The sequence below is a fragment of the Hyperolius riggenbachi genome, chromosome 1 (genome assembly GCF_040937935.1).
Source record: "Hyperolius riggenbachi isolate aHypRig1 chromosome 1, aHypRig1.pri, whole genome shotgun sequence".
NCBI lineage: Eukaryota > Metazoa > Chordata > Amphibia > Anura > Hyperoliidae > Hyperolius > Hyperolius riggenbachi.
In genome coordinates this window covers 129,344,697-129,371,598 of record NC_090646.1, presented here as the reverse complement: position 1 = coordinate 129,371,598, position 26,902 = coordinate 129,344,697, and the positions used below count along the sequence as shown (strand labels likewise).

The following is a 26,902-nucleotide window of genomic DNA, read 5'->3' as shown; positions in this document are numbered from 1 at the left end:
CATACAATGAACATAGCCACATCCAGAAATCTGGATGCAGAAAAGCTGACGCAGAACTGATGCAGAACTAGTGAAAATAGGCCATTGTAGTTTCTGAGGCATGGACCCAAACCGACCGACCATATTTTGTCAAATTTGGATTGATAAGTCTGTTTATATAGAGGGAGGGCTGTATTGACCAACCTTTTCCAATCAGCACGGGCAGCATGGTGGTATAGTGGTTAGTGCTCTTGCCTTGCAACGCTGGGTTCCTGGTTCGAATCCCAGCCAGGTCAACATCTGCAAGGTGTTTGTTTGCTCTCCTCGTGTCTGCATGGGTTTCATCCGGACACTCTGGTTTCCTCCCACATCCCAAAAACATACAGATAAGTTAATTGGCTTCCCCCTAAATTGGCCCTAGACTATGATACATACACTACATAATACATACACATAGGACTATGGTAGGGACTACATTGTGAGCTTCTTTGAGGGACAGTTAGTGACAAGACAATAAACTGTACAGTGCTGAGTAATATGTCAGTGCTATATAAATACTTGAATGAATAAATACTTTAACCCTCCTGGCGGTATAAAAAAATACGCCAGGAGGCAGTTTTTTTTAATTTTTTTTTTTCTATATCATGTAGCGAGCCCAGGGCTCGCTACATGATAGCCGCTGCTCAGCGGCATCCCCCCGCCCTCTTCGATCGCCTTCGGCGATCTCCGATCAGGAAATCCCGTTCAAAGAACGGGATTTCCTGGAGGGCTTCCCCCGTCGCCATGGCGACGGGGCGGAATGACGTCACCGACGTCACTGACGTTGGGTCGTCATTGGGAGTCCCGGGCCACCCCTCGGCGCTGCCTGGCACTGATTGGCCAGGCAGCGCACGGGGTCTGGGGGGGGGGGGGCCGCGCGCCGCACCGTATAGCGGCGATCGGGCGCGCGGCGGCGGCGATCAGGGTGCTGGCGCAGCTAGCAAAGTGCTAGCTGCGTCCAGAAAAAAAAAAATTAAACAAATCGGCCCAGCAGGGCCTGAGCGGCACCCTCCGGCGGCTTACCCCGAACTACGTTCGGGGTTACCGCCAAGAAGGTTAATAAATCTGTACACTCTGCAACTTCCATTTAAGATTAAAGGGTTTTGACCTTTGAACATTACATCTTAATTCAGATACTCTTTGTAAACGTATGGAGGAAGCACACCTGCTGTAGATATTTTTTGTTGTGGTCTTACTTTCTCTCCAGAGAATCCAATAGCGGGACTGTCCTCTACCACTGCTTCTGTCAATTTTACTCCCATGCCAAGCACACTCTTAAGGAGCAAGCCCATGTAACACTTCTGGCCTCTTCTGTGCACGGTAGGGGTGGAGTCATTGAAAATGGATAATGGCATCACACACCTATATTAAGGTAACCTGCTGCAGTGTTCTACCCAGATTTATTTTCCAGCTGGGTGGCAAGAAAAAGTAGCCAGGTGGGGTGTGATGGGGGAATGCAGGGCAGGCGCAACTCTGCTTACAGCATAGGAGGAGGTGAGCCGATGACCGCTGTGTGCTCACCAAAATTAGCCGGGTGGAGCACCAGTCTAAAAGAGCCCAGAGAGAACACTACTGCTTGATTAACAATACTTGGGTGCTATATCTCAAATAAGACAACTTATAGTGAATAAATGATATGCACACCTGGTATGAATGGCTCAAATAATATTTGATAGTATTGAATCCAGAAACACAAAGTATTTTTATACCAGGCATATTGCAATTAATCAATAGCACAAGAAATTGTAGAGGTGTACTAACAGTAATGCTTTCAAGATGAAAATGCAAAAAAGATTCTATGTAATAGCCTGACAAAATGGCAAATGTGCAATAGTGGTGTATGCAATATATTCGCACTCAGAGTGAGGGAATTGAGGAACCAGCATTTGCAGTAATATATGCAGTATGCTTGGTATGGTATGTAAGTTTCCCTTCCATTCCGCCCTGCCAGTCTTTCCTTCCGGGTCACCTTACCAGTCTCTCCTGCCAGTCCTCCATTCCATTCCCTTCTATTACTCCTTCGTTTCAGTCACTCCTTCCAGTCCTCCCTAGCCATATTTCCTTCTAGTTTACCCTGCCAGTACTTCCCTTATTGCGGGATATGCCCTCCTGTTCTTCATCTAGTGGTTAGGTAATCCTCCTGTTCTTCATCACTGGTTAGGTAATCCCGGTGGACCTGACCTTGTGGTGGGCCAAGAGGCTGCAAAGTAGTCTGCCACCCACTAGGGGTGACAGCCCTTCATCTTTTGCAGGGTGCTCTGCTGAAGACCTGTGGTCGCTTAGACTCTTTGCCCTGGGACTGCCCACACCAACCACCAGTGCCGAGATCATCAGGGCCCTGATAGGTGAGCTGGCTCAGCTGTCTTTTATGAAAGTCCAGCTATAAAAGTCACTTGTTACCATGGTTTCAATGTGATGTTTCTGAGTGGTTATTGTTTACAGTATGTCTGCACCCCAACTCGCCCTCCACTTGGTATCTTCTGTACCCAGCTAAACCCAGAATTTAACAAGGCAAATTCTGAAAGTAGTCATGTTGGTTAGTGTAAAGTATTACCCCTGTAAATAAACCCATCTCCTTGTGTAGACACATGGGGTCTGATGCATGAACTGCCGATACTATAGGTGTAAATACACACACCTGATTTAACTGATATCAACCAAATAACCTTGTATTGAGGAAGGTTACGAAGGCTAAAACTTAACTTTTAATAATATACTAAACATTCTCAGGTGAAAGATAGTACTGCTAACACACAAAAATGTGTACAGTGAAGCAGTATATGGAGGATAGGACAGCTTGTATTAATCCTTAGTGAAGTCAAATGGGATTAAACTAGCCTCTCACACTGCATAGCAAATTAAACATAACACCCCCTAAATGTTTCGAACCCTCAAATGGGGTTTATTGTCAGGGGAATACAGTAATAAGTGATAAAGGTGCCCAGTGCTAAAGTGGAAAAAAAAATCTACATTTAAATACATTCACATATTAACATATTTCAGTGGCCTGTCGGCTCATATAGCTTATATAGCTCATATAGGGATTAATACAAGCTGTCCTATTCTCCATACTGCTCCACTGTACACATAGGCAGGCAGCACAGGCAATATTATCGGTACTAATACCAGCAGAAAATGGAGTGTTGTGCAATTAGCGTGACCTGCAGTACATGGATAACACTGTACCCTGCTAGCGTTAGGACCAGTAATATTGCTGCGCATTGCCAGTAATATTACCAGCGCTTCATGCATTAGGCTCATGGTTTCTACAGTATTGCTGGAAATCTGGGAAATGTTCACCCTGTATTGTTTTGCTTACTTTGAGTGTCACATGGTCATGCCTGACTGGCCCACCCAGCAGTTGAATCCACAAAAGAGAAAATTAAAGTTTTACTATTGAGCCTTTTGCTCCCATACACTGTTTGCATTCACTTGCCATCCTAATTTCTAATTAATAGTTGCCTTGCTCTGTTTTGGGTTTAGTTTTATAGAGATCCTGAGGTTACCCTTGGGTAAGAAAATGCATACTTACCACAGAAGGGGTAAGCCTCTAGATCATACATGTCAAACTCTGGTCCATAGACCAAATTGGACCCACAGAGCCATCAAATTTGACCCGTTAGTGGCTTCCCCACTGTGCATTATATTTGGCACAATGTAGACCATTAGAGAAGCTATTTTGGAGGTTTTAGATCACTAGGGAAGTCATATGGTGATGGGAGGGGGAAAGCACAAGACATTAGGGAACGGTATAGGGAGAGGGGCCACTAGACACCATGGAACTGTATAGGGGAGGGAGGGGGGCACCAGAAAACCTTATAAGGGAGGGGAGGTTGCCACTAAACATTGAGGTTGGCCTGCAACTTGGTCAACGTTTTTAATTTTGGCCCACTTTGTATTTGAGCTTAACACGCCTGCTCTAGATCCTGTAGAAGCTTCCTTGATGATGCTGCCGGTGCTTGCTGGGACTTTCCAGAAGATCTGGGCTGTGCTCCTCTTCATGCATGAGTGTGGCCATGCTGCTCTTGCATTAGCATGGCCACGCTTGCTCTGCTGACGTGGCTATACTTTTAAAGGCACAGAACAGCCAGGCTTGGTACTGAAGTGGTTTGCGGCCCTGATCTTCAATCTGGTTTTCTGCAGGAAACTTGACTTACTAGGGTAGCAGTTTGATTGGAAACATTTTTCTTCCACTTCATTTGTTGATTCCTACTTAACATCCATGCTGTGTGTGTGATCAGTCTGATCCTTCTACCAAGTGGAAACAGTACAAGTAACAGGACTGTAGTATGAGTATCACTTCTATGTAGCACGTTGGGATTCTCATAAACTGATCTACAGGGAGTGTTTGTCATGTCAGAAAAAATAAACTTCCCCATAGTTTCCTATGTATGCTACTGATAACTTGTGTGGTGGCTGGATATTGTAATGGGTAAGGGCTCTGCCTTTGACACAGGAGACCAGGGTTCAAATCTCTGCTCTTCCTATTCGTTAAGCCTGCACCTATTCAGTGAGGAGTCCTTGAGCTAGACTCCCTAACACTGCTACTGCTCACTAAGCACGCCCTAGTGGCTGAGTCCACCAGGAGAAAAGCACAAGATAAATGTTATTTGTCTTGTATATTCTACAAGTTTTCTGTGGTATGCTTAAGTGATATGCTTGTTTTTCCCCTGAAAGGGAATTCTCCTTATGCAACGTAAAACAAAACCTACTTCAAAAGAAAACAGGAGAGCATTTGTTGTCTTTTCGTGTTGTGTCCAACTCATGAGTACAGCATGCTCATCATCAATGACTACATTGTGTTCACTACATGTGTATTCGGAGTCTTGGAAGATCAATCGTTATTGCAATAAGTGCAGTAATCCTTTTATTTACTAGATTGTTATGGTCACAGTTTACTAAGTAATTCACAAGGAATTTGATTACGTCAACATACTTAATTCTGTTTTCTATCAGGGTTTGTTGTGCACTCAAGCACCCATATCGCTGTTTTTTTTTTTTTATTCAACAAAAGATGTTATTGAAGATAATAAAAACAGTGACATAGATGCCAACTTTCAAAAAAGCTAAAAAATAAAGTTTATATACTATGTATAGATTGGAGAAAATTAACATTTAATAGCTAGAAACATTAACAGAGAGAACACAAACGTGCTGAATAAGCATAAGAGAACAGCTAACATTGCAATCGAACTTCCGACTCAGGGGGGACTGGTCAACTAGGGGAATGCCAAATGGACCACAGGGGCCTAAATTTTATCAAACTGAGACATACGATTGGCCGGCGAGAAGGTAATCTATTTTTTTTCCCCCCCCCCCCCAGAAAATACATTTCCTGGAGCTTATGGGTGAAGGCTCGGGAGAAAATATTCACTCTTTGGCTATTATTGCTTGGGCACCGTTGCAAACCTGTACCAATAGGGAGTTCTGTTGCTTAGGAAGGTGAAGGGGTGTCAGAGGAAACCGCTAAGTCTAGGCTCCTAATGTCCCTCTGTAACTCTCTAATCCTACCGAGCATGGCCTCCTTTTTTGGGGAAGCCAACTTTATGAGAACCCCCTAATAGTGGCCTTGAGAGCCACCCATTTAATGACCAGGGAGGTATCCTTAGCAGATTTATGGGATTAAAATTGAGTGATTGCTTCACACACGTCATGCTGGGTACCCAAGTCTGTGATCAGGGATTTTTTTAACCTCCATCTAAATTTTGAAGAGACACAGCCTACTTAGAGGGAGGCCTGCATCATAGCTTGGTCGGACCAAGAAATTTCAGACAGATTGGCTGAACAAGCCGTTATGATTAGGGTAGCATCCATACATATATAATCAATGTGAGAACAGCTTTGGTGCGGAGATGAATAAAAGTAGTGTCCCCTCTCCCCTGAGCGAAGAGCCCTCCAGACATCCCAAGCATTGATCTTGAACAGGAACTGCAATAGGGGTCGGCTAGGGTCTCTGCGTCTAGCATTAGAGGGGAGAGTATGATCTAAGGAGGCGTTAAAATCACCTGCTACTATCATTTCCCCACCCTGTTCACATTGATTTTGAGGGATAAGGCCATGAGAAACCACTTGGAGGGGGCATAGATACAGACAACAGTGTAACAGCAACCATGTATGTTAAACACAATAATTAAATGGCGGCCCTGTGAGTCACAGATAACCTTGTTTATGGCTAGAGTGGGACTCTTCTTGAAAATCACCGCTACCCCACACTTCTTAACCAGGGTGGAGGCATAAAGACAATGGGGGATACAATTTGTGCCAATACTTAGATTCAGGGACCTTCTTGGAGAAAGTTTAAAGAGAACCTGAGGTGAGTGGGATATGGTGGCTGATATGTTTACTTCCTTTTAAATAATGGACATTGCCGGGCTGTCCTGCTGAGCCTTTGCCTCTAATACTTTAAGCTATAGACCCTGAACAAGCATGCAGATCAGATGTCAGTGACAAATCTGACAAGATTAGCTGCATGCTTTTCTTCAGGTGTGTGATCCAAAAGATCAGCAGGACTGCCAAGCAACTGGTAATGGAAATAAATATGGCAGCCTCCATATCACTCTTGCCTCGTGTTCACTTTAAGTCAGCGCCTAGACCTTTATAAGCATTACTGGTTAGTCTTCACTTATTGGGCTAGTAAGTGCCTTAAAGTGGATCCGAGATGCAAAACTAACTATAACAAGTAACTTGTCTATATATCTTATATAAAGTTTAGATAGTTTACACAGCAAATCTAGCTGCATACAGCTTCAATAGTTTGATGATTTATTCCTGTGATACAATGAGCGGCCATGTTCTGTTTGTCATCATTACACAAGTAATCTACGACTGCATCTCCACCCCTCAGCCTGTGAAAAATTCACTCCCCCCTCCCCTCTGCCTCTGAAATCTCTGGCTAATAAGCTCCTTCTCCTGCCCAGACTGAGCTCCTGTAAGCCCTTGCGTTTTGGAGAAGCTGTGGGCGAGGCTTGTTTAGTTTATAGGGAATTAGAGTATTAAAACAAAACAAAAAAATATTTGGCTTGAGGAATGCCCTATAAACTATATGTAAGGAACACACCAAGAGCGTGACTCTAGTGAAGGGAACTGACACGTGCGTTATCCATAATCAGTAGGGCAGAGGAGCATGTGGAGCATTAGAACTAAATTGTGAAGACATTGGGTATATAATAAATGCCTCCATCCCAAGAAGGGTGCAGCAAACAGACCAAATCAATGCAGTGAGAAACGTAGGTGACTCTAAAGCTGGTCACGAACCGTCCAATTTCTAGTGAAAAATCGTTTGAGCGATCAGAAATTCTGATCGGACGAAAAATTGTTCACTACACCATCAACTAACCGATCATTGCTTCCTATCTATCACGACCACCAAGAAAATCCACATTTTCGTTCGACGAAAATTCATTCGGGCGACATTTTTTTAACTCGTTCATAATCGATTGTGTCCACCAATGGAGATTATTTACAACCAATCCGATCAGAATTTCTGATCGTTCAAATGATTTTTTGCTAGAAATTGGACCGTTAGTGGCCAGCTTAAGACATAGTTTGATGGCCACCTTAGAAGCCATGATAAACTATACACAGAACAGTTACCGTTGGGTCAATCCGTATAAGTAATAGTTAACATAGTAAATTTGCAAGCGAAAAACAGAAAACATAAACATAACAGTTATTTGCACGCAAAGGATGAGATAAAAAAATAAGCATCTCATTTATGAAAGGCAAAAGATGCAAGAAAACAAAAGTAGATATCCTGGGGAGGGATTAGTCAGAAGAAGGCCAGCACGTGTAGCAGGTTAAACAGTCCCGTTGAGAACAACATTCCAGGTTCAGATACTTGAGAGGTAAAAACAGATGCTCACACACTTGCCAACCCAACAGGGCCAGAGCAGTGAGTCTAGCTGAAAAATATAGTTACCAACATTATTAGAGTGTGCAGAAGGTCGTCAAATTGGGAAGCCCTTGGGGCATCGTCCTCAGGACTGTCAGCCATTGTTGGAATTTGCAGATCCAGCAGCAGGGGAGGGTGCATTCCTAACATGTGTTCTAAACAGACGCGACCATGGACCACACCAGGTGCAGATGGGAAAGTCAGTCTATAGAGGAGGAGATGGTCCACCACAAACTCTGGTTGCAGAGAGTGGCTTTAATCATGTGTGGACTGTACACATTAAACTGCCAGCCATTGTAAAGTATCACCAGATTAAATGTGAAGCCCCACCTATAATGGAATTTATTAAGTCGGGTATTCCCTGTATTCACGGTATAAGATGCTGGGACTTTTTCTCCCCACACCATACCTCCCAACTTTTTGAGATGAGAAAGAGGGACACTAAAGCCACGCCCCTGCCACAACCCTGATCATGCCACTGTCACACCCCTATTCACGCATACCACATTTTTTAGTAGAAAAATATATATACATAGAAAGAGGGACAAAGTCCTGAAAGAGGAACAAATAAGGTGAACAGAGGGACAGGGCTCCCAAAGAGGGACAGTATTGGGCTATGACCATACATCTTATATGGCAGGAAATACAGTATTCTCCCATGAAAAGAAAGATCCAGAACCTTTTGATAAAATGTTTAGAGTCCTCATATTAATAATACCTTGTTTAAGTGACATCTGCTACATAAGTTACAGTGCATTTTACTCTGGGACATTATCCATGTATACACATGTATGTTACTGTTTTTCTAGTGATAGTGTACCTTTAATTGAGTTTCATACGGTTTATGATCTGACATTTCTGAAAGTGCACCAATTCTTTCATGCCCTGCAATGTGTTGCACATTTTTCTCATTTCAATTGTGGTAAAATACGATAACATTGTTACAGCTCAGAACTCGATCCAGCTGTTCTTCTGCTTCTCCTCCTCAAAGTCTTCTGAAGGCCTCATAGGTATTGTGCGTTTTGTAGCTGTTTCATTTACCTTGCAGTGTAACTCTGTGATTGATCCATTTTGTAGGCTGAATTGGAAGCATTTGAGAACCGCCTGAAAGGAAAACGTAGAAAGAACAGGAAGAAGGATGAAGTGGAAGTGCAGCCATCCACCTGGCAGAAGTACAGGAAATGTATCTTGATGCCTGTCTGCGGTGTTGCCCTTGCTGTATTTACGCTGTATCTAACACAGCTGAATATATGACGCACCTTCTATTCACTTAGAACCAGCAAATCGTACATCAGTGAGAGAGTCATCTTTGCAATCCTTTTACCGTTGCCGCAGAGAATACTGTATTGAATATTTGCTGTGTAAAAATACAAGATAAATGAACAACGTAGTATACAAGTAACATTTACAGGTCATCTTCACACAGATGCTATTTTTTTTTCTCTTGCATCCAAGTCCTCTTTTGAACCGGGAATGTTGAAATCTGCGTTAAGGGTAGGAACACACTAGGCAGAATCGCATACGCGTTTTCCATGATGCGATTCTGCCTAGTGTGTTCCTACCTTTAGGATTTAAAAGGTACTTTTAGCAGGAAGTATATAGAGGTTAACTGTCATACTGATCTTTTGGCTTCTGTATTGTCCAAGTCCTAAACACCTGGGACAAATCTACCACCTGTGAAGACAGCATTAAGTACATCTGATGTGAATACTCCTGAGTGGTTAAAGGTGATCAATAACGCTGTGGATTTTTACTGAACAGTCTTATTTTTTTTATATATATAATAGCATTCAGATCAAAAGAAAAGATCATATTTAATCAATCCACAGCATTAGATAATCCATTTTGATTGCAAATGTGGTGATTGTTTACGTAAGATTGGGTCCACCAGTTTTTCTGTCTTCAAAAGATACGAATATTGTGATACAAAATATGATTACTTACTTAAAATTGTAAATTAGGCACCTAAAGAAACACGAGAACAAGCATACAGAATTTTTGTTAAAAGGAGTTGGGGGGCAAGGGGATCAAAATGGCAATTTTCCTACTGCAGGCTTCATTTTTGACAGTCAAGTGAAACAACTCAAAAACAGGCATCTAAGTACAAGACTGTGGGGAGAGTACTGCTTGGTTGACAATATTGACAAGAAAATGGTTGGTTGACAATATTCTACCGGTTAGAAAAAGAGCCTGCAGCTGGACTGGGGAAAATCTTTTATTGCAGTAAAGGTTATTTATTCAAAGATAAATACAATGTTTTACCGGTGCAGGAAGATTCAAAGGGTAGAAACTTCCCTGCACGTGATTAGATGTTTGACGTTAAAGGGAACCAGAGACGAAGCACCCTCATGTATTTTAGCATATATATCAGTGGGAACATTAGAGAAACACCTACCCTACTCTCTGTTTCATTATTTACTGTTCAGATTGCTTCTTACCAGCCCTGATAAAATCCCCAACTGAGCATTCAGTCTGGCTTTGTTCAGGAATCTTTATAGCTGAGTCTGTCTTCGGTGCTGTCTTTTCAAGCCCAAGCCTGCCCCCTGGTGGCTCTGCTCAGGAATCATTATAGCTGAGTCATTATAGCAAAGCCAGACTGAATGCTGAATAAGAATCAATCTGAACAGTAAATAATGAAACAGAGAGCAGGGTAGGTGTTTTCTCTAAAGTTCCCACTGATATATATGGTAAACTACATGAGGATGCTTCCATTCTGGTTCACTTTAAAGGACAACTGAAGTGAGAAAAATATGGAGGCTGCCATTTTTATTTCCTCTCAAACAATACCAGTTGCCTGGCAGCCCTGCTAATCTATTTGGCTTCAGTAGTGTTGGAATCACACCAGAAACAAGCATGCAGCTAATTTTCTCAGATTTGACAATAATGTCAAGTACCTGATCTGCTGCATGCTTGCTCAGGGTCTATGGCTAAAAGTATTAGATGCAGAGGCTTAGCAGGATAGCCAGGCAACTGGTATTGCTTAAAAGGGGAAAAAATGGCAGCCACCAAATCCCCTCTCACTACAGTTGTCCTTTAACATAATAGAACCTCACTGTTGTATATGTTCTTAACCTCCCTAGCATTCTGGACGCTAGAGGGCACCGCTCAGGCCCTGGTGGGCCGATTTTGATAATTTTTTTTTCAAACACACAGCTAGCACTTTGCTAGCTGCGTGTTTCCCCCTGCTCGCCGCCGATCCGCCGCTACTCGACGCGAAAGAGGGTCCCCCCCCCCCCCCCTGCAGACCCCTGCGCAGCCTGGCCAATCGCCGCCGGGCTGCACTTTGGGGTGGATCGGGAGTCCCTGTGACGGCACGACGTCCATGACGTCATGGCAACAGGGGAAGCCCTGCAGGAAATCCCGTTCTGAACGGGATTTCCTGATGGGCGTGATCGCCGGCGGCGATCGCAAGGGTGGGAGGGAAGGAGCAGGAAGGGCAGAATCATGTCGCTAGCGCTAGGCTAGCTACATGAAGAAAAAAAAAATCGGGCGGAAAAAACCCTCCCATGGCCGCGGGAATCAGAACGCCCAGGTGGTTAAGCAAATTCCCCTTCAGTGTATTTATTTTAGTTGTATTATTTTATTATTAAATCATATGAATTTATTAACTCTTAACACTTATTATTATTCATCTCCTCAGTAGACGTTTGCACCTCCTTTACACTGTCGGTTACACACACAACTGTATCCTATTGTAACCTTTGCATAATCTTCTTAGAACTTTGATGTCATGTGAGTTGAATATGATTTGAATAGACAGTTCAGTTAGGCCCTCACACTACATAGCTGTTGGTAAGGCTGTTCAAAGGCAGCCCAATAAGATTGTCCGTGTGTAAATCCAAACCAGCACTGGGACGATACATGATAGGAAGCTGAGATCACATGTTTTTGGCATTTTTTGTAAGCATTTGTTTAAGCTCAGTTGTCTTTTACATCAGTGGCTGGGAGGTACCGGTATATAAACTCATGTGGTTTGTCCTTGCCATGAAAGTGTCCATATGCGTCTCAAACTTTTAGAGACACATTGTTTAATAATGATCATCCAAAAACTAAATCCTCCGATACAAGATTACAGATAATGTTCCAAGCTGGTCACACATCTCCTTACTGTAATTACTGAGTGATGAAAGAAGCGGAGACTTGGTTATCCGAAAACGGATAGGTTTGTATTCAATGATTTATTGCAAATTTCAGTACTGTAAAATCCCCAAATATACAGATTTTTTTTTTTTTATTTTATTTATTTATTTTTTTTTTTTTGATCGAGCAGGACAAGGTTGCAACAGTGACCTAGTAACAGAGAGAGGAAGACAATGCATACATTGTCTACAGTGTTCACATATCATGTAACCTAAAAATATAGCATGGAAAAATGCAAATGTATGCACAACTCATTTAGTCTTAAGCTGGCCATACATGCGTCAATTTTTCCATTCTGTCAAGCAGATCATTCAATATCTTCCTCAAAACAACCACAGACTGACGCTGAGTTTAAATTTCATTGGTGAAGAGTGTAGACTCAAAAGAACCTCAACCAATCAAATTTTAGTCAAGTGTCCAAGAATCTGATGAGTTTTTTAGACCTCTTGTGCAGTTCCTATTCCATCAGATTTTGACACTTCACATATCTTCACTGGGCCTTTTTCCCGAATTGATCAATCATCACTACAGAATTGATCGTACATCTATTGCCGTGTTTAGTGGTGCTGTATTCAATCATGTATGGCTAGCTTTTGTACGTGTTGTATTAAAGTTTATTCACAAGTATTTGATTTTTTTGTTTTGGTTGCTGTTGAGTGGGAGGGTGGGGCATAGAAGGAAACTGGAAATGTGCTAATGTAGTTCAATCTGTTTCTGTTTTAACTGTTATGTCCTGAATGCTGGAATTTTTTGCATTTATTCAACAGCTGCCTGTAACAAAATAAAACAATCTTATGATATAATAATAATAATAATAAACTGTTGGATATAGATGCTTTTGTTTTGTGTTGTCTCTGAGTTGTGCAGACATTCTCAAAGTTCAGTCTGGTCCCACCCATCAGTCCATGGCAACTTCTGGACCTCATTAGCACAGACATCAAACCTAATCTAAAACTATTCATACATTTTATTTTAAATTGTCACTTACCTGTAATAGTAAAATAGACGTATGATAGTAACAGCATTAGAACACAAATGCATAGTAACGCACAAATGTTATCCGCATACTTTTCAGTTAGTCTAGTAAGCAACCATCCTACATGATCGCTTAGTTACCAACAACATGGCAAACTGTCCACTGACTGTAACCCTTCAATCCATCCACTCTTTGGGAGCTCTGGTACTGTACAGATGAATTGCTAGTCAACGGTAGAGCGATGTATCTGCAGCATTGGGCTTTGGTACTGTTGCCCTAGTAATCACCTCTTATTGCTGTAGGCGGCAGGCACTGAAGGTGTGTACATATCCTAAAGCTAGGTTCAGGTTGACAGTAAAGGGTTTAATGCGCTTCACAAGGGTTAACACTACACTTTTTTTATACTGTGAGGTAGGCAGCATACTTATAAAATCACAGCCATTTTGCTGCTGTGACAATGCAGCTTCCAAAGGGTCACTTTCTTTGTCAGGTGTGGTATGTGATGGAAAGTATGTTGCACCCGGGATCAGGCCTACATCTTGTAGCAAATCCAGAAGAAAAGGTTTTTCTGACTGTCAGGTCTGAATTGGTTGTGTACTATGAATAATTACTAGAAGATTAGCAGCAACGAAAATATTCTCATACTTTTATTTTCAGGTATATAGTGTTTTTTCTAACATTGCATTATTCTATACCCCGAGCTAACCAGATGTAGAGCAGAGTGGGTGCATCTGGTTGCCAGGTCCTGGGTGGATCAATTTTCCAGGATTTTTTCTGCCTATCTAACTCACAAAGGGTTAAAATCACAGCTAAGAAAAGTCTCTGGAGAGGAAGAGGGGTGTGTCCAGCAGGTTCTGTCAGTCTGCATGGAAAGGGAATCTGTTTCCAGAAAGTGGCTATGCTGAGAAGCTGCTGCAGGTGTTTGGACTGATATTTGTGTTGCGCAGAGGTGAAAGTAAGCACCCAGCCGGAGTTGGCCTTACCTTTGTCTTGTTGCCACGATTTATGATTGCACTGCAGACTGTTGTTTGTGAACCTGCTGCCAAATAAACCTCGACTCATTTTGGATACAAACCTGCTTCAGCTGCTCTGTTCCCGCTAAAGGCTTACCATTTGAACCTGATCCCTCGCACCGTACACAGGAAAATGTGCACCGAATCAGATTTTTTTGTGTTTGTATTTTGTTTTTGCATTTTTCGTGGCTGCAAAAATCCGCACAACCTTCTGCTCTATTCCGTATACCCAGATAATGCAGAGACAAGTGTGTGCCCTGTCTGACACTATCCTGCCACGCCTTAGATTTTTTTTATTTTTAATAACTTTTAAACTGTTCTTAACGTTTACTGAATGATTGCTGCTATTTGCTTTAGTAGCAATCATCCATATATAAGTGGGGATACACAAGCAGGAACATATGCAGCAGTGGCTTCTATTCCTGGATGTTAAATTAACATCCAAGATACTTAAGCGGTTAAATTTGGGTTTAGTTTGGTTTGAACAGTGTTAAAGTGAAACTGAAGTGAAAATAAACTTATGAGATAATGATTTGTATGTGTAGTACAGCAGAGAAATAGAGCACTTATCTGAACCTGTCTCACTGTTTATTGTTTGTTTCAAGGTTTTACTGCAGGGAAGTTCAAAGGACCATTAGCTCTGCTCTGTTTTTATAGTTGAAGATAGAGAGTGTAGTTAGTAAACTGCAAATATTAGAGACCGGTGCAGTGTTATAAAAAATAATGCTATGATTGAAAATAAAAATGACACTTTTCTTTGCTGCTAATGTTCTATTAATTATCCCCACTATGCATACAATTCATTCACACTTTTTTTTCCACTTCAGTTTCACTTTAAAAAGTTCTGATTTCTCACATGAAGCACTAAACTCTCTACAAAGGCAGTTTCTGAAATATGAAATATTTCAATGGAAACTTTATTTACTCACCAGTGTTAGGATTTCAAACCGAAAATGAAACGTTAACAGGCTCTGAAGAGGCACACTGTTTAGGGGTGGTATTATTTATTATTATTGTATTATTATTATTTATATAGCGCCGACATCTTCCGCAGTGCTGTACAGAGTATATATAGTCTTGTCACTAACTGTCCCTCAAAGGAGCTCACAATCTAATCCCTATCATAGTCATATGTATGTATTGTGTAGTGTATGTATTGTAGTCTAGGGCCAATTTCGGGGGAAGCCAATTAACTTACCTGTATGTTTTTGGGATGTGGGAGGAAACCGTAGTACCCAGAGGAAACCCACACAGACACGGGAACATACAAACTCCTTGCAGATGTTGACCTGGCTGGGATTCGAACCGGGGACCCAGCACTGCAAGGCGAGAGCGCTAACCACTACATCACCGTGCTGGTATGTAAAAATGTTGTAGTTATTCATTTTATGTTTAAACCTTTGTGCACTTCAGTGATATATATATATTATACTGTCATACACGTGTTTATGAAGATGCATATTTTTATGAGGTTAATATTTTACTGTCATATATTTATGACTATATTTCAAGTACAAATGTTGTAGGGGAAAATATTCTTCTTGCAGAGATCAGCCTAGAGAACAAAAAACAAGGTGACATTTCTCGAAAGGGCAATGGAAATCAATAGAAACGCTTCTTTACAGGGCACCTGAAGTGAGGGGGATAAGGAGGCTGCCATATTTATTTGCGCTTAATACCAGCTGTCCTGCTGATTCTCTGCCTCTAACACTTTTTGCCATAAACCCTGAACAAGCGTGCAGATCAGATGTTTCTGACTTAAGTCTGACTGGATTAGTCACATGCTTGTTTCAGTTGTGCGATTCTGACACTTCTGCAGCCAAAGATCAGTCGGATTCCAGGCAACTGGTATTATTTAAAAGGAAATACATATGGCAGCCTCCATATCCCTCTCTCTTCAGGTGTCCTTTAAGTGGGAAAGGGTTACTACAGCTATGAGTTTTTATTATTTTGCATACCTGCAGGGAGACCATCTTTAGTGTGCTGTACACACATCCAATTTTGATTGACCTATGACAGGCCAATTTTACCACTTTCATGTCATATGAGAAGCAACAGATTTTGAATACTATGAACAGATTTGTTTCAAATCATTAAGACACGTTCAGTAAAAAGATAAATGGTCCGTAAAATACTGCATGCTGTGCTATAGACCTTTTTCCCCAAATTTACTAAGATTTTACACATGTGGTAATAGTTTGGTAATTTTCTGAAAAACTGCATGACCATTCACTGAGGTTTTTACGTCATGCAGTCTTTCATTTGGATTATTGCAATGCAGGGTAAATGAATGAAATATATGTTATACAGATAGCATTATTTTTATTATAGTGAAAAAGGTGAAGTGCAAGTCCAAGGTGCATGAAATTTACATCCGCTCAAAACCATTAGTATCTTTTTAACCATTTTTAATTATTACATAATAATATTGAGAAATTAGGGAGATATGTTTTTATTATTAACTTTCTTACTTTCCTGTATAGTTTAGTTTTTACCTTTCTCTGCTGTTTCCTCCTTTCCATAACTTTGAGAATGACTGTCTATTACTGTAGGTACCGACAGCTCCTGGCTGGAGATAAATAACACCTGCTCTATTGCTTGTGAATTGACATTTATAAGGTATTTAAGTCAGTAATTTACCTCACTAGTCATCAATTTCAGTTCCCCATGTGGTAACAGCCTTAGTGAATTGAGGCCTCTTTCACAGTAGGACGTTGGGTTTTGATGCGATGTTAAAGTCGCAACGCAAATTGCAACGCCCCAAAAAAGTCGCAAAGCAACTTAATGCCCCGTTATCATCACATACAGTAGAGCAGGCAGGCAATGAAAAGTATGTTTCCAAGTCATTACTGAGCATGTGCAAACAGTCTAACGCAGCTAATAACGTGTATAACGCACAGCATGCAGTACTTTCACTTAATGTGCAGCGTTAGACACCAATGCAACGTGTGCACTATGAACATTGATTTTTAATTGCAGTCAGTTATTCTGTATTAAATGTTGTTTGAAGTTGCAACTTTAACGTCTCACTGTGAAAAAAGCCTAACTTTTCATAAAATGTTCTGTAAAATCTGTAGTTTTCTGCTTTACTGCTCGTGGTATTGCTTATTGAATTGAAGCCATTGTGTAAGCAAACTCTCACACCACATGGAAGTGATAAAATTAGCCAATCAAAATTGGTCATCAACAGGAAGTGGGGACATTTTACTGCCAGGGGCACAACATCTACAAACACCACACAGATGATCCTTCCACAACTGATCTAAGATTATTAAAAGAAAACCACATTTTGATTAATTCTTTTCATCTCAGGTCTTTATGCTTGCGCTCAAAAATTTCTTCAGGGGTATTTACCTAGATGCATATATTGAGAACACTATATTTCGGAACAATCCATACTTTTTTTTTAATGAGAAGCTTTAGTAGTTTTGTTCTATAAATAGATTGACAGGAAAGCATGTATAACACTGACTGCAGGAATGCTATTATTATGTTCATTATTCAGCTAAGAATTTAATGGAGAGTAGCACTGTCTGTACTAGCAGAGATAGCTAATAGAATTAAATGGGTAATTTACTGAAAAGTATGATTGATTTATAAAGCACCTTCATCTTCCATGGTGTGGACTAAGTAAGAAAGGAACATGGGTACCTAATACAGACAATGACACATGACACCGAGTTGGTACACAACATCAGTGTTGCAGAGACTAAAACGGGGGCCTTCATTAAAGAGAACCTGATGGCAGGCAATTTTTTTTTTAAGCGACAAATGATTGTTTCGGTGATCTCGCTACGTGGATTCCGGCAGGTAATTGGGCGAATGACTCTTTGCGACACTTGCCGGTAATTACTGTCACTGCAGATCAGATCTTTAGGCCTCTTCCACAGTTAAAGTCGCACGTTAAAACATTTAATGCTGAATAACTCACTGGAATGAAAAGTCATTGCCCCATTCACAGTGCACACGTTGCGTTGGTGACTAACGCTGCAGGTTAAGTGAAAGAACTGCATGCTGTGCGTTATACATGTTATTAGCTGCGTTGCACTGTTTGCACATGCTCAGTAATGACTTGGAAACATACTCCTTATTGCCTGTATGCTCTACTGTATGCATCCGTAATGGGGCATTAAGGTGCGGTGCAACTTTTTTGGGGCATTGCTTTGTAATTTGCGTTGCAATTTTAACGTCGAATCAAAACGCAACGTCCTACTGTAAAAGAGGCCTTAAGATCCCCGAAGACTCCTGATCAAATTCCTGCAATCGTTTGAACTCTTGTTCGCGACCATCGCATGGCATCTTGTGCTACCGCAGGGAGGAAGTAACGTTCGTTGGGAGGCATCGCTCTGAAGTTTCCAGATCCATCGTTAGGTGAATATTAAGCTTTAGGTAGGGAGCACACTTAAAGTGTACCAGAGACCATAGAACATAAAAGTTTTATACATAAAAATCGCATACAATGTAAGTCGATGGGTGTTTGTTTTTCAATGCAATTTCATGTGCGTTTTAAAATTGCACAGCAACTTCCTTCTTCCCACATCCTGTATGCAAATCACGAGATACCTATGCAATGCCTCCCTATTGGAACTAAAAAAAATACGCTTGCGATTTGCACCTATTTTGTAAAAAAAAAAAAATGCATCTGATACTGCATTTTTCCTCTTATGATAATTGACTAGAGGAGGACAGCTGCCCATCAAACCAGCGCCACTCCAATATTAACCACTTCAGGTGTCTGAATTTTTACCCAATGAGTTTTCTGAAATATTTGGCATTTCAGCTGTGTCGCTACTGATACAGCAATAACTTTTATTATTTTTTTTTTTATTTTTTTTAGATTCTTTATTTATACAGATTTTTTTATACAAAAACCATCAATACATATCCATACATATCATATAGCTTAATGTCTACCAGATATAACAATCTATCCCTTTTCACAGGGACCATTTCCTCCCCAGGCAACATTTCTAGTAAACCGCTTAAAAAAAGGAAGGAAATTAACCTTATATCTCTTGCATCTTATTACCCATTTATCCCCATTCCTACCAACACACAGACAGTCCCTCAAGTATTCTGCTGACCAGTCATAGACCAACAATACTTCATACCCTCTAGCATCGCAATCATTCAGTCAGTCATCTCCATAACGGGTGGCAAGGAGGGGCCCTGGGGGAGAGCCCAGAGCGACGGAGAACCAGAGTGCGACTCTCTATCTCTTATGAATGCCCGCTTCCTATATCCCTGCCACTCCACCTATCAGGGAGGTATACTCTCCCGTTTCTACAAAAGCTCTCCATCCTTCCCACATCCTCTCTGTTAGCTGTTCTCCATCCCTATTTTCCTGTACCAGTTTTTCCATCTGGGAGATATAAGTTCCCTCCCTCAGCCATTCCCCGACTGATGGAGTATCTACCGATTTCCAATACCTAGCTATAAGTGTTCTTGCTGCATTTATTAAATGTCTTACGATGGAACTCTTATATTTTTTAATACTGAGGGGATTTACGTGCAAGAGATAAAAATCTGGATCCTCCGGGGGGACTAACCCTGTGATTTTTCCCATATATTTTTTAACATCTGCCCAAAAACGCTGGATTTCCCGGCACTCACAGAATATATGGAGTAGTGTTCGCCTTCTCCGCCCAACATCTCCAGCACCTCGCATCCGCCCCTCTGAACATTTTATTTAATCTGTCCGGCGTGAGGTACCACCTACTTACCATCTTAACACCTGACTCCTGAATTCTTGTGGAGAGCGAGCTTTTATGAGCTAAATATATTATCTTCTTCCATTCAATATCTGTGTATTCCTTCTGTAGATCCATTTCCCACTTATCCCTCCACTTCCTTGTGTAATCAATTCCAGTATTTAATAAATTATAAATTTCGGAGATGGAGCCTCTGTTCTGTCCTTCCTCAATTCACATCTTCTCAAAGTGTTTCAATCCGCTAGAAAATTCTGCCTTGGTATCTTGTGATCTTAAAAAAGACCTGATTTGTATCAGGGTCCATTCCTCCAATCTGGGTTTCTGCAGTGTCTCCCTAAGCACGGGGAGTGGGATCCAATCCCCGTCTTTAATCAACTTAGATGCTCTAATTTGCCCCGGGTCCCCCCACTGTAGAAATGCCTTCTTATTATACCCTGGAGCAAAATCAGGATTATCTATTGTCGGAAGGAGTGGCGAAGGGCAATTAATTAATTGCACTCTACGGGAGTATAGGGACAGTTATTCCAAGGAGCATTTAAGAAAACTTCCCGCAGGATGTACAATTGTGATTTTCCTATTTAACCACGGAGCCCCTATTAAAGGTGTCTGTATAAAATTTTGCTCCAATCTCACCCATATTTTATCCTCACCATTTTTATGCCAATCTATTATCCTCTTTAGGGCCGCTGCCGCTAGTGTTGGGCGAACATCTAGATGTTCGGGTTCGGGCCGAACAGGCCGAACATGGCCGCGATGTTCGGGTGTTCGACCCGAACTCCGAACATAATGGAAGTCAATGGGGACCCGAACTTTTGTGCTTTGTAAAGCCTCCTTACATGCTACATACCCCAAATGTACAGGGTATGTGCACCTTGGGAGTGGGTACAAGAGGAAAAAATTTTTAGCAAAAAGAGCTTATAGTTTTTGAGAAAATCGATTTTAAAGTTTCAAAGGGAAAACTGTCTTTTAAATGCGGGAAATGTCTGTTTTCTTTGCACAGGTAACATGCTTTTTGTCGGCATGCAGTCATAAATGTAATACATATAAGAGGTTCCAGGAAAAGGGACCGGTAACGCTAACCCAGCAGCAGCACACGTGATGGAACAGGAGGAGGGTGGCGCAGGAGGAGAAGGCCACGCTTTGTGAGACACAACAACCCAGGCCTTGCATGAGGACAAGAAGCGTGCGGATAGCATGCTTTGTACTGCCATGCAGTCATAAATGTAATAAAGATAAGTGGTTCAATAAACAGGGACCACGCGGCAACGCTAACCCAGCAGCAGCAGACGTGATGGAACAGGAGGAGGCGCAGGAGGAGAAGGCCACGCTTTGTGAGACACAACAACCCAGGCCTTGCATGAGGTACCGCCATGCAGTCATAAATGTAATAAAGATAAGTGGTTCAATAAACAGGGACCACGCGGCAACGCTAACCCAGCAGCAGCAGACGTGATGGAACAGGAGGAGGCGCAGGAGGAGAAGGCCACGCTTTGTGAGACACAACAACCCAGGCCTTGCATGAGGTACCGCCATGCAGTCATAAATGTAATAAAGATAAGTGGTTCAATAAACAGGGACCACGCGGCAACGCTAACCCAGCAGCAGCAGACGTGATGGAACAGGAGGAGGCGCAGGAGGAGAAGGCCACGCTTTGTGAGACACAACAACCCAGGCCTTGCATAAGGTACCGCCATGCAGTCATAAATGTAATAAAGATAAGTGGTTCAATAAACAGGGACCACGCGGCAACGCTAACCCAGCAGCAGCAGACGTGATGGAACAGGAGGAGGCGCAGGAGGAGAAGGCCACGCTTTGTGAGACACAACAACCCAGGCCTTGCATCTTGCATGAGGACAAGAAGCGTGCGGATAGCATGCTTTGTACCGCCATGCAGTCATAAATGTAATAAAGATAAGTGGTTCAATAAACAGGGACCACGCAGCAACGCTAACCCAGCAGCAGCAGACGTGATGGAACAGGAGGAGGCGCAGGAGGAGAAGGCCACGCTTTGTGAGACACAACAACCCAGGCCTTGCATGAGGTACCGCCATGCAGTCATAAATGTAATAAAGATAAGTGGTTCAATAAACAGGGACCACGCGGCAACGCTAACCCAGCAGCAGCAGACGTGATGGAACAGGAGGAGGCGCAGGAGGAGAAGGCCACGCTTTGTGAGACACAACAACCCAGGCCTTGCATGAGGTACCGCCATGCAGTCATAAATGTAATAAAGATAAGTGGTTCAATAAACAGGGACCACGCGGCAACGCTAACCCAGCAGCAGCAGACGTGATGGAACAGGAGGAGGCGCAGGAGGAGAAGGCCACGCTTTGTGAGACACAACAACCCAGGCCTTGCATGAGGACAAGAAGCGTGCGGATAGCATGCTTTGTACCGCCATGCAGTCATAAATGTAATAAAGATAAGTGGTTCAATAAACAGGGACCACGCGGCAACGCTAACCCAGCAGCAGCAGACGTGATGGAACAGGAGGAGGCGCAGGAGGAGAAGGCCACGCTTTGTGAGACACAACAACCCAGGCCTTGCATGAGGACAAGAAGCGTGCGGATAGCATGCTTTGTACCGCCATGCAGTCATAAATGTAATAAAGATAAGAGGTTCCATAAACAGGGACCGGCAACGCTAACCCAGCAGCAGCAGACGTGATGGAACAGGAGCAGGCGCAGGAGGAGAAGGCCATGCTTTTTGAGACCCAACAACCCAGGCCTTGCATGAGGACAAAAAGCGTGCGGATATAGCAGCAATGCTTTTTGCCGCCATGCAGTCATAAATGTAATACAGATGAGAGGTTCAATAAACAGGGACCGGAAACGTTACACCATCCCAGATGTTCATTGGTCATGTTACTTGGTTGGGGTCCTGGAGTGTTGCGTAGTCATTTCCAATCCAGGATTGATTCATTTTAATTTGAGTCAGACGGTCTGCATTTTCTGTGGAGAGGCGGATACGCCGATCTGTGACGATGCCTCCGGCAGCACTGAAACAGCGTTCCGACATAACGCTGGCTGCCGGGCAAGCCAGCACCTCTATTGCGTACATTGCCAGTTCGTGCCAGGTGTCTAGCTTCGATACCCAATAGTTGAAGGGTGCAGATGGATTGTTCGACACAGCTACGTCATCTGACATGTAGTCCTTGACCATCTTCTCCAGGCGATCGGTGTTGGAGGTGGATCTGCACGCTTGCTGTTCAGTGGGCTGCTGCTGCATGGGTGTCAGAAAATTTTCCCACTCCAAGGACACTGACGATACCATTCCCTTTTGGGCACTAGCTGCGGCTTGCGTTGTTTGCTGCCCTCCTGGTCGTCCTGGGTTTGCGGAAGTCAGTCTGTCGGCGTACAACTGGCTAGAGGAGGGGGAGGATGTCAATTTCCTCTCTAAAGTCTCCACAAGGGCCTGCTGGTATTCTTCCATTTTGACCTGTCTGACTCTTTCTTCAAGCAGTTTTGGAACATTGTGTTTGTACCGTGGATCCAGAAGGGTATAAACCCAGTAATTGGTGTTGTTCAGAATGCGCACAATGCGTGGGTCGCGTTCAATGCAGTCTAGCATGAATTGAGACATGTGTGCCAGAGTCCTACCAGAATCCTCATCATCCTCTTGTGAGCGTTGTGATAGTTGTTGTGATGCATCATAGTCGTCACCTTCCTCCTGGTCTGCTTCTGCTGACCATTCGCGCTGAATTGTGGAAGTCCAACGTGCACCGCTCTGGCCCTCGTCAGTGGTGGCATGAAATTCCTGCTCCAACTCCAGCTGTTCCTCCTCCTCCTCTTCTTTGTCATAGCTGCTGGGGCCAGCGTTCCCTGAGGCGGATGGCCTGATGTTGGTACCATCACGCTGATCGTTTTCTCCTTCAGATTCCCCCAGTTGCATCATGACAGCTGTTTCCTTGATTTTCAACATTGACCTCTTCAGTAAACACAGCAGTGGTATGGTAATGCTGACTGAAGAGTTGTCACTGCTCACAAGCAACGTGGATTGCTCAAAATTTTGGAGGACTTGGCAGAGGTCCAACATGTTGGCCCAATCGGATCCACAGAAGCTTGGCAGCTGTCCGGATGCGCCTCGGTACTGCGCCGTCATGTACTGGACCACTGCACTCTTCTGCTCACAAAAGCGTGCTAGCATGTGCAGCGTAGAATTCCAGCGCGTAGGGACATCACACAGCAAGCGATGGTGGGGGAGATTGAAGCGCTCCTGCATCTTGGCGAGTGCCCCCGAAGCAGTACTGGAATTTCTACAATGTTTGGCCACTCGACGCACCTTCAACAGAAGATCGGCCACGCCTGGGTATGTCCTCAGGAACCGCTGAACTACTAGGTTCATCACGTGCGCCAGGCAAGGGATGTGTGTCAGCTTAGCCAACCTTAAAGCGCGAATGAGATTACTCCCATTATCACACACAACCATGCCCGGTTTCAGGTCCAGCGGTGCCAGCCACAAATCCGTCTGTTCCTTTATTCCCTTCCAAATTTCCTCCCCTGTGTGCTGCTTATCCCCAAGGCAGATCAGCTTCAGCAACGCTTGCTGACGCATGCCAACAGCTGTGCTGCACTGCTTCCACGATGCTACTGCTGCTGGGTTAGCGTTTCCGGATGAGGTACAGCTTTGAGATGCGTTGGAGGAGAAGGAGTCAGAGAGGTAGGTGCTGCTGTTGTTATCCAGTGGGAGGGACGGCGGTGCAGCTGTTTGCGGCGTGGGCAACACCCGCGCCGTAGCAGGTGAGGAATCGCTGCCAGGCTCCACAAGGTTCACCCAGTGCGCGGTAAGGGAGATGTATCGACCCTGTCCGAACGCACTCGTCCAAGTGTCAGTGGTGAGGTGAACCTTGCAGGCAACGGCATTCTTCAAGCTTCGGGTTATTTTGCTGACCACGTGCTCATGCAACTCAGGCACTGCAGAGCGCGCAAAGTGGTAGCGGCTGGGAACCACGTAACGTGGGATGGCCACTGACATCATGCCCTTGAAGCTGTTTGTCTCCACCACTCGATATGGCAGCATTTCGCAGGCCAGAAGCTTGGCTATGCTGGCTGTTACTGCCACGGCCCGGGGGTCATTTGCTGGCAATTTCCTCTTGCGCTCAAACATCTCCGACACAGACAACTGAACCGTAGCGCTGCACACGGAAGGGCTGTTGGTTGTTGTGTTTGATGAACACTGGGAGACCTCAAGAGCACTACTCCGGAAAGTGACAGTGTCAGCGTCGTCTGATGTTTGTGAATGTTGTGAACCACGCAATGGCTGGGCTACTGCTGCTGCTGAGGCGGGTCTGGTGGTGAGTCTGGTGAACCCAAGGGAGGCAGTGTTGCTGGTACCCTGTCCTGCCGCGTTTGCCCACAGAGTGGGATGTTTGGATAGCATGTGGCGGCTCATGCTGGTGGTGGAGAGGTTGTTAATACTTTTCCCCCTGCTCAGGCGGGTCTTGCACACCTTGCAAATCGCCATGGTAACATCCTCAGTGCAGTCTTCAAAGAAAGCCCAGACTTTGGAGCACCTGCCTCCTTGCTGGCGATTTCTGTTTGCTCCTCTTTTGCCTCTCACTTGGACTTCCACGCTTGTGGTGCCTGAAATTGCGCGCCGCCTACCTTGTGGCACAAGGCGAACTCGTGCAGCAGTGGGTTCTTCAACAGACTCATCTGTGCTGCTGCTACGACGGCGATGTTCTCGTTCACAAACAAAATCTGGGTCTATGTCCACATTGTCCATACCCTCCTCTTCCATCTCCTTAAACTCGTCATATGTCATTGTGGGGGGCCGCCGCCGTGGAGTAGAGCTCCCCAGAACAACCTCTGCGCAGCTCACTCCAACGTCGTCTTCCAGATCTTGTCGGCCGACCTCCTGCAATTGCAACCCCTCCTGCCCAACTTGCTCTGGGATTTGGGTTTCCGAGTCCTCCTCGGACTCGCCTTGTATTTCAGTGCGCGGTGCATTTCCCACAGTTAATGGTTGTGAATCCGGGCACAACATTTCTGGCTGTTCCTCCATTGACCTTTGAAAGGTGGAAGTTTGTTGGGCTGGGAATAGCTCCTGCGAATACCCCATTGTGTCCTGAGGTAATTCATCGGACTGGTTATCTGGCAGTTGTGTGCATGGTGTCGCTGCCGATTGTGTCAGCTTTGTGCCCACTGGCTCCTTGTAACTGGCTGAGGACTCGGACCTCGTGCGTGATGTGCTGGTGCTGCTTAACCCACTGCTGGACGCTTGAGAGGTCATCCAAGTAATTATCTGGTCCTGTTCTTTTGGATCTGTGAGGGTTGTTGTCCTGGACAACATGGGCGGTATTGAGTGGGTTTTCTTGGGTGCTCCCCTGTGGCCTGTACGTGAACCGTCAGGGGAAACACCTTTTCCCTTGCCCCTTCCTCTTTCACCGGATTTCTTCCTCATTTCACTTATCCTTACAGTACACGCTGACTGGCAGCAGTACAGTGGCAGTACAGAAATGCTATACAGTACCACTATTCCCAGCAGCGACACAGAGCACAATGCTATACAGTGGCGGGTGAGCGGTGTACCACTATTCCCAGCAGCGACACAGAGCACAATGCTATACAGTGGCAGGTGAGCGGTGTACTACTGTTCCCAGGCCCAGCAGACACAGAGTGGAAGTAAACACAATGCTATATAGTCTGGCTGAGCGGTGTACACAGAGTGGCAGTACACACAATGCTATATAGTCTGGCTGAGCGGTGTACACAGAGTGGCAGTACACACAATTGTATATAGTCTGGCTGAGCCGTGTACACAGAGTGTCAGTAAACAATGCTATATATAGCGTGGCTGAGCGAGGTGCACAGTGGCAGTACACACAATGCTATATAGCCAGGCTAAGCCGTGTACACAGAGTGTCAGAAAACACAATGCTATATATAGCGTGGCTGAGCGAGGTACACAGTGGCAGTAAACAATGCTATATATATAGTGTGGCTGAGCGAGCGGTGTACTACTGTTCCCAGCAGCGACACACAATGACTGGGGGGGACCCTGGCTAGCGTGGCTGGAGAGCGAACTACCCTGCCTGCCTACCCAAAGCTAAACCCACAGAGAAATGGCGGAGATATGACGTGGTTCGGGTATTTATTTACCCGAACCACGTGACCGTTCGGCCAATCAGAGCGCGTTCGGGCCCGAACCACGT

General features: G+C 43.9%; 1 protein-coding gene across 2 annotated transcripts in view; it reads left to right on the top strand.

Moving 5' to 3' along the window:
- NFXL1 (nuclear transcription factor, X-box binding like 1) overlaps window positions 1-10,529 on the top strand; it is a 123,113-nt gene extending 112,584 nt beyond the window's left edge. For both annotated transcript variants that reach the window (XM_068278535.1, XM_068278534.1), the window contains one exon: window positions 8,987-10,529. In XM_068278535.1, the coding sequence (XP_068134636.1) occupies window positions 8,987-9,163 (177 nt within the window). In that variant the 3' untranslated portion in view covers window positions 9,164-10,529. The remainder of the gene's footprint in view (window positions 1-8,986) is intronic.
- The last annotated feature ends 16,373 nt before the right edge of the window (window positions 10,530-26,902 follow it).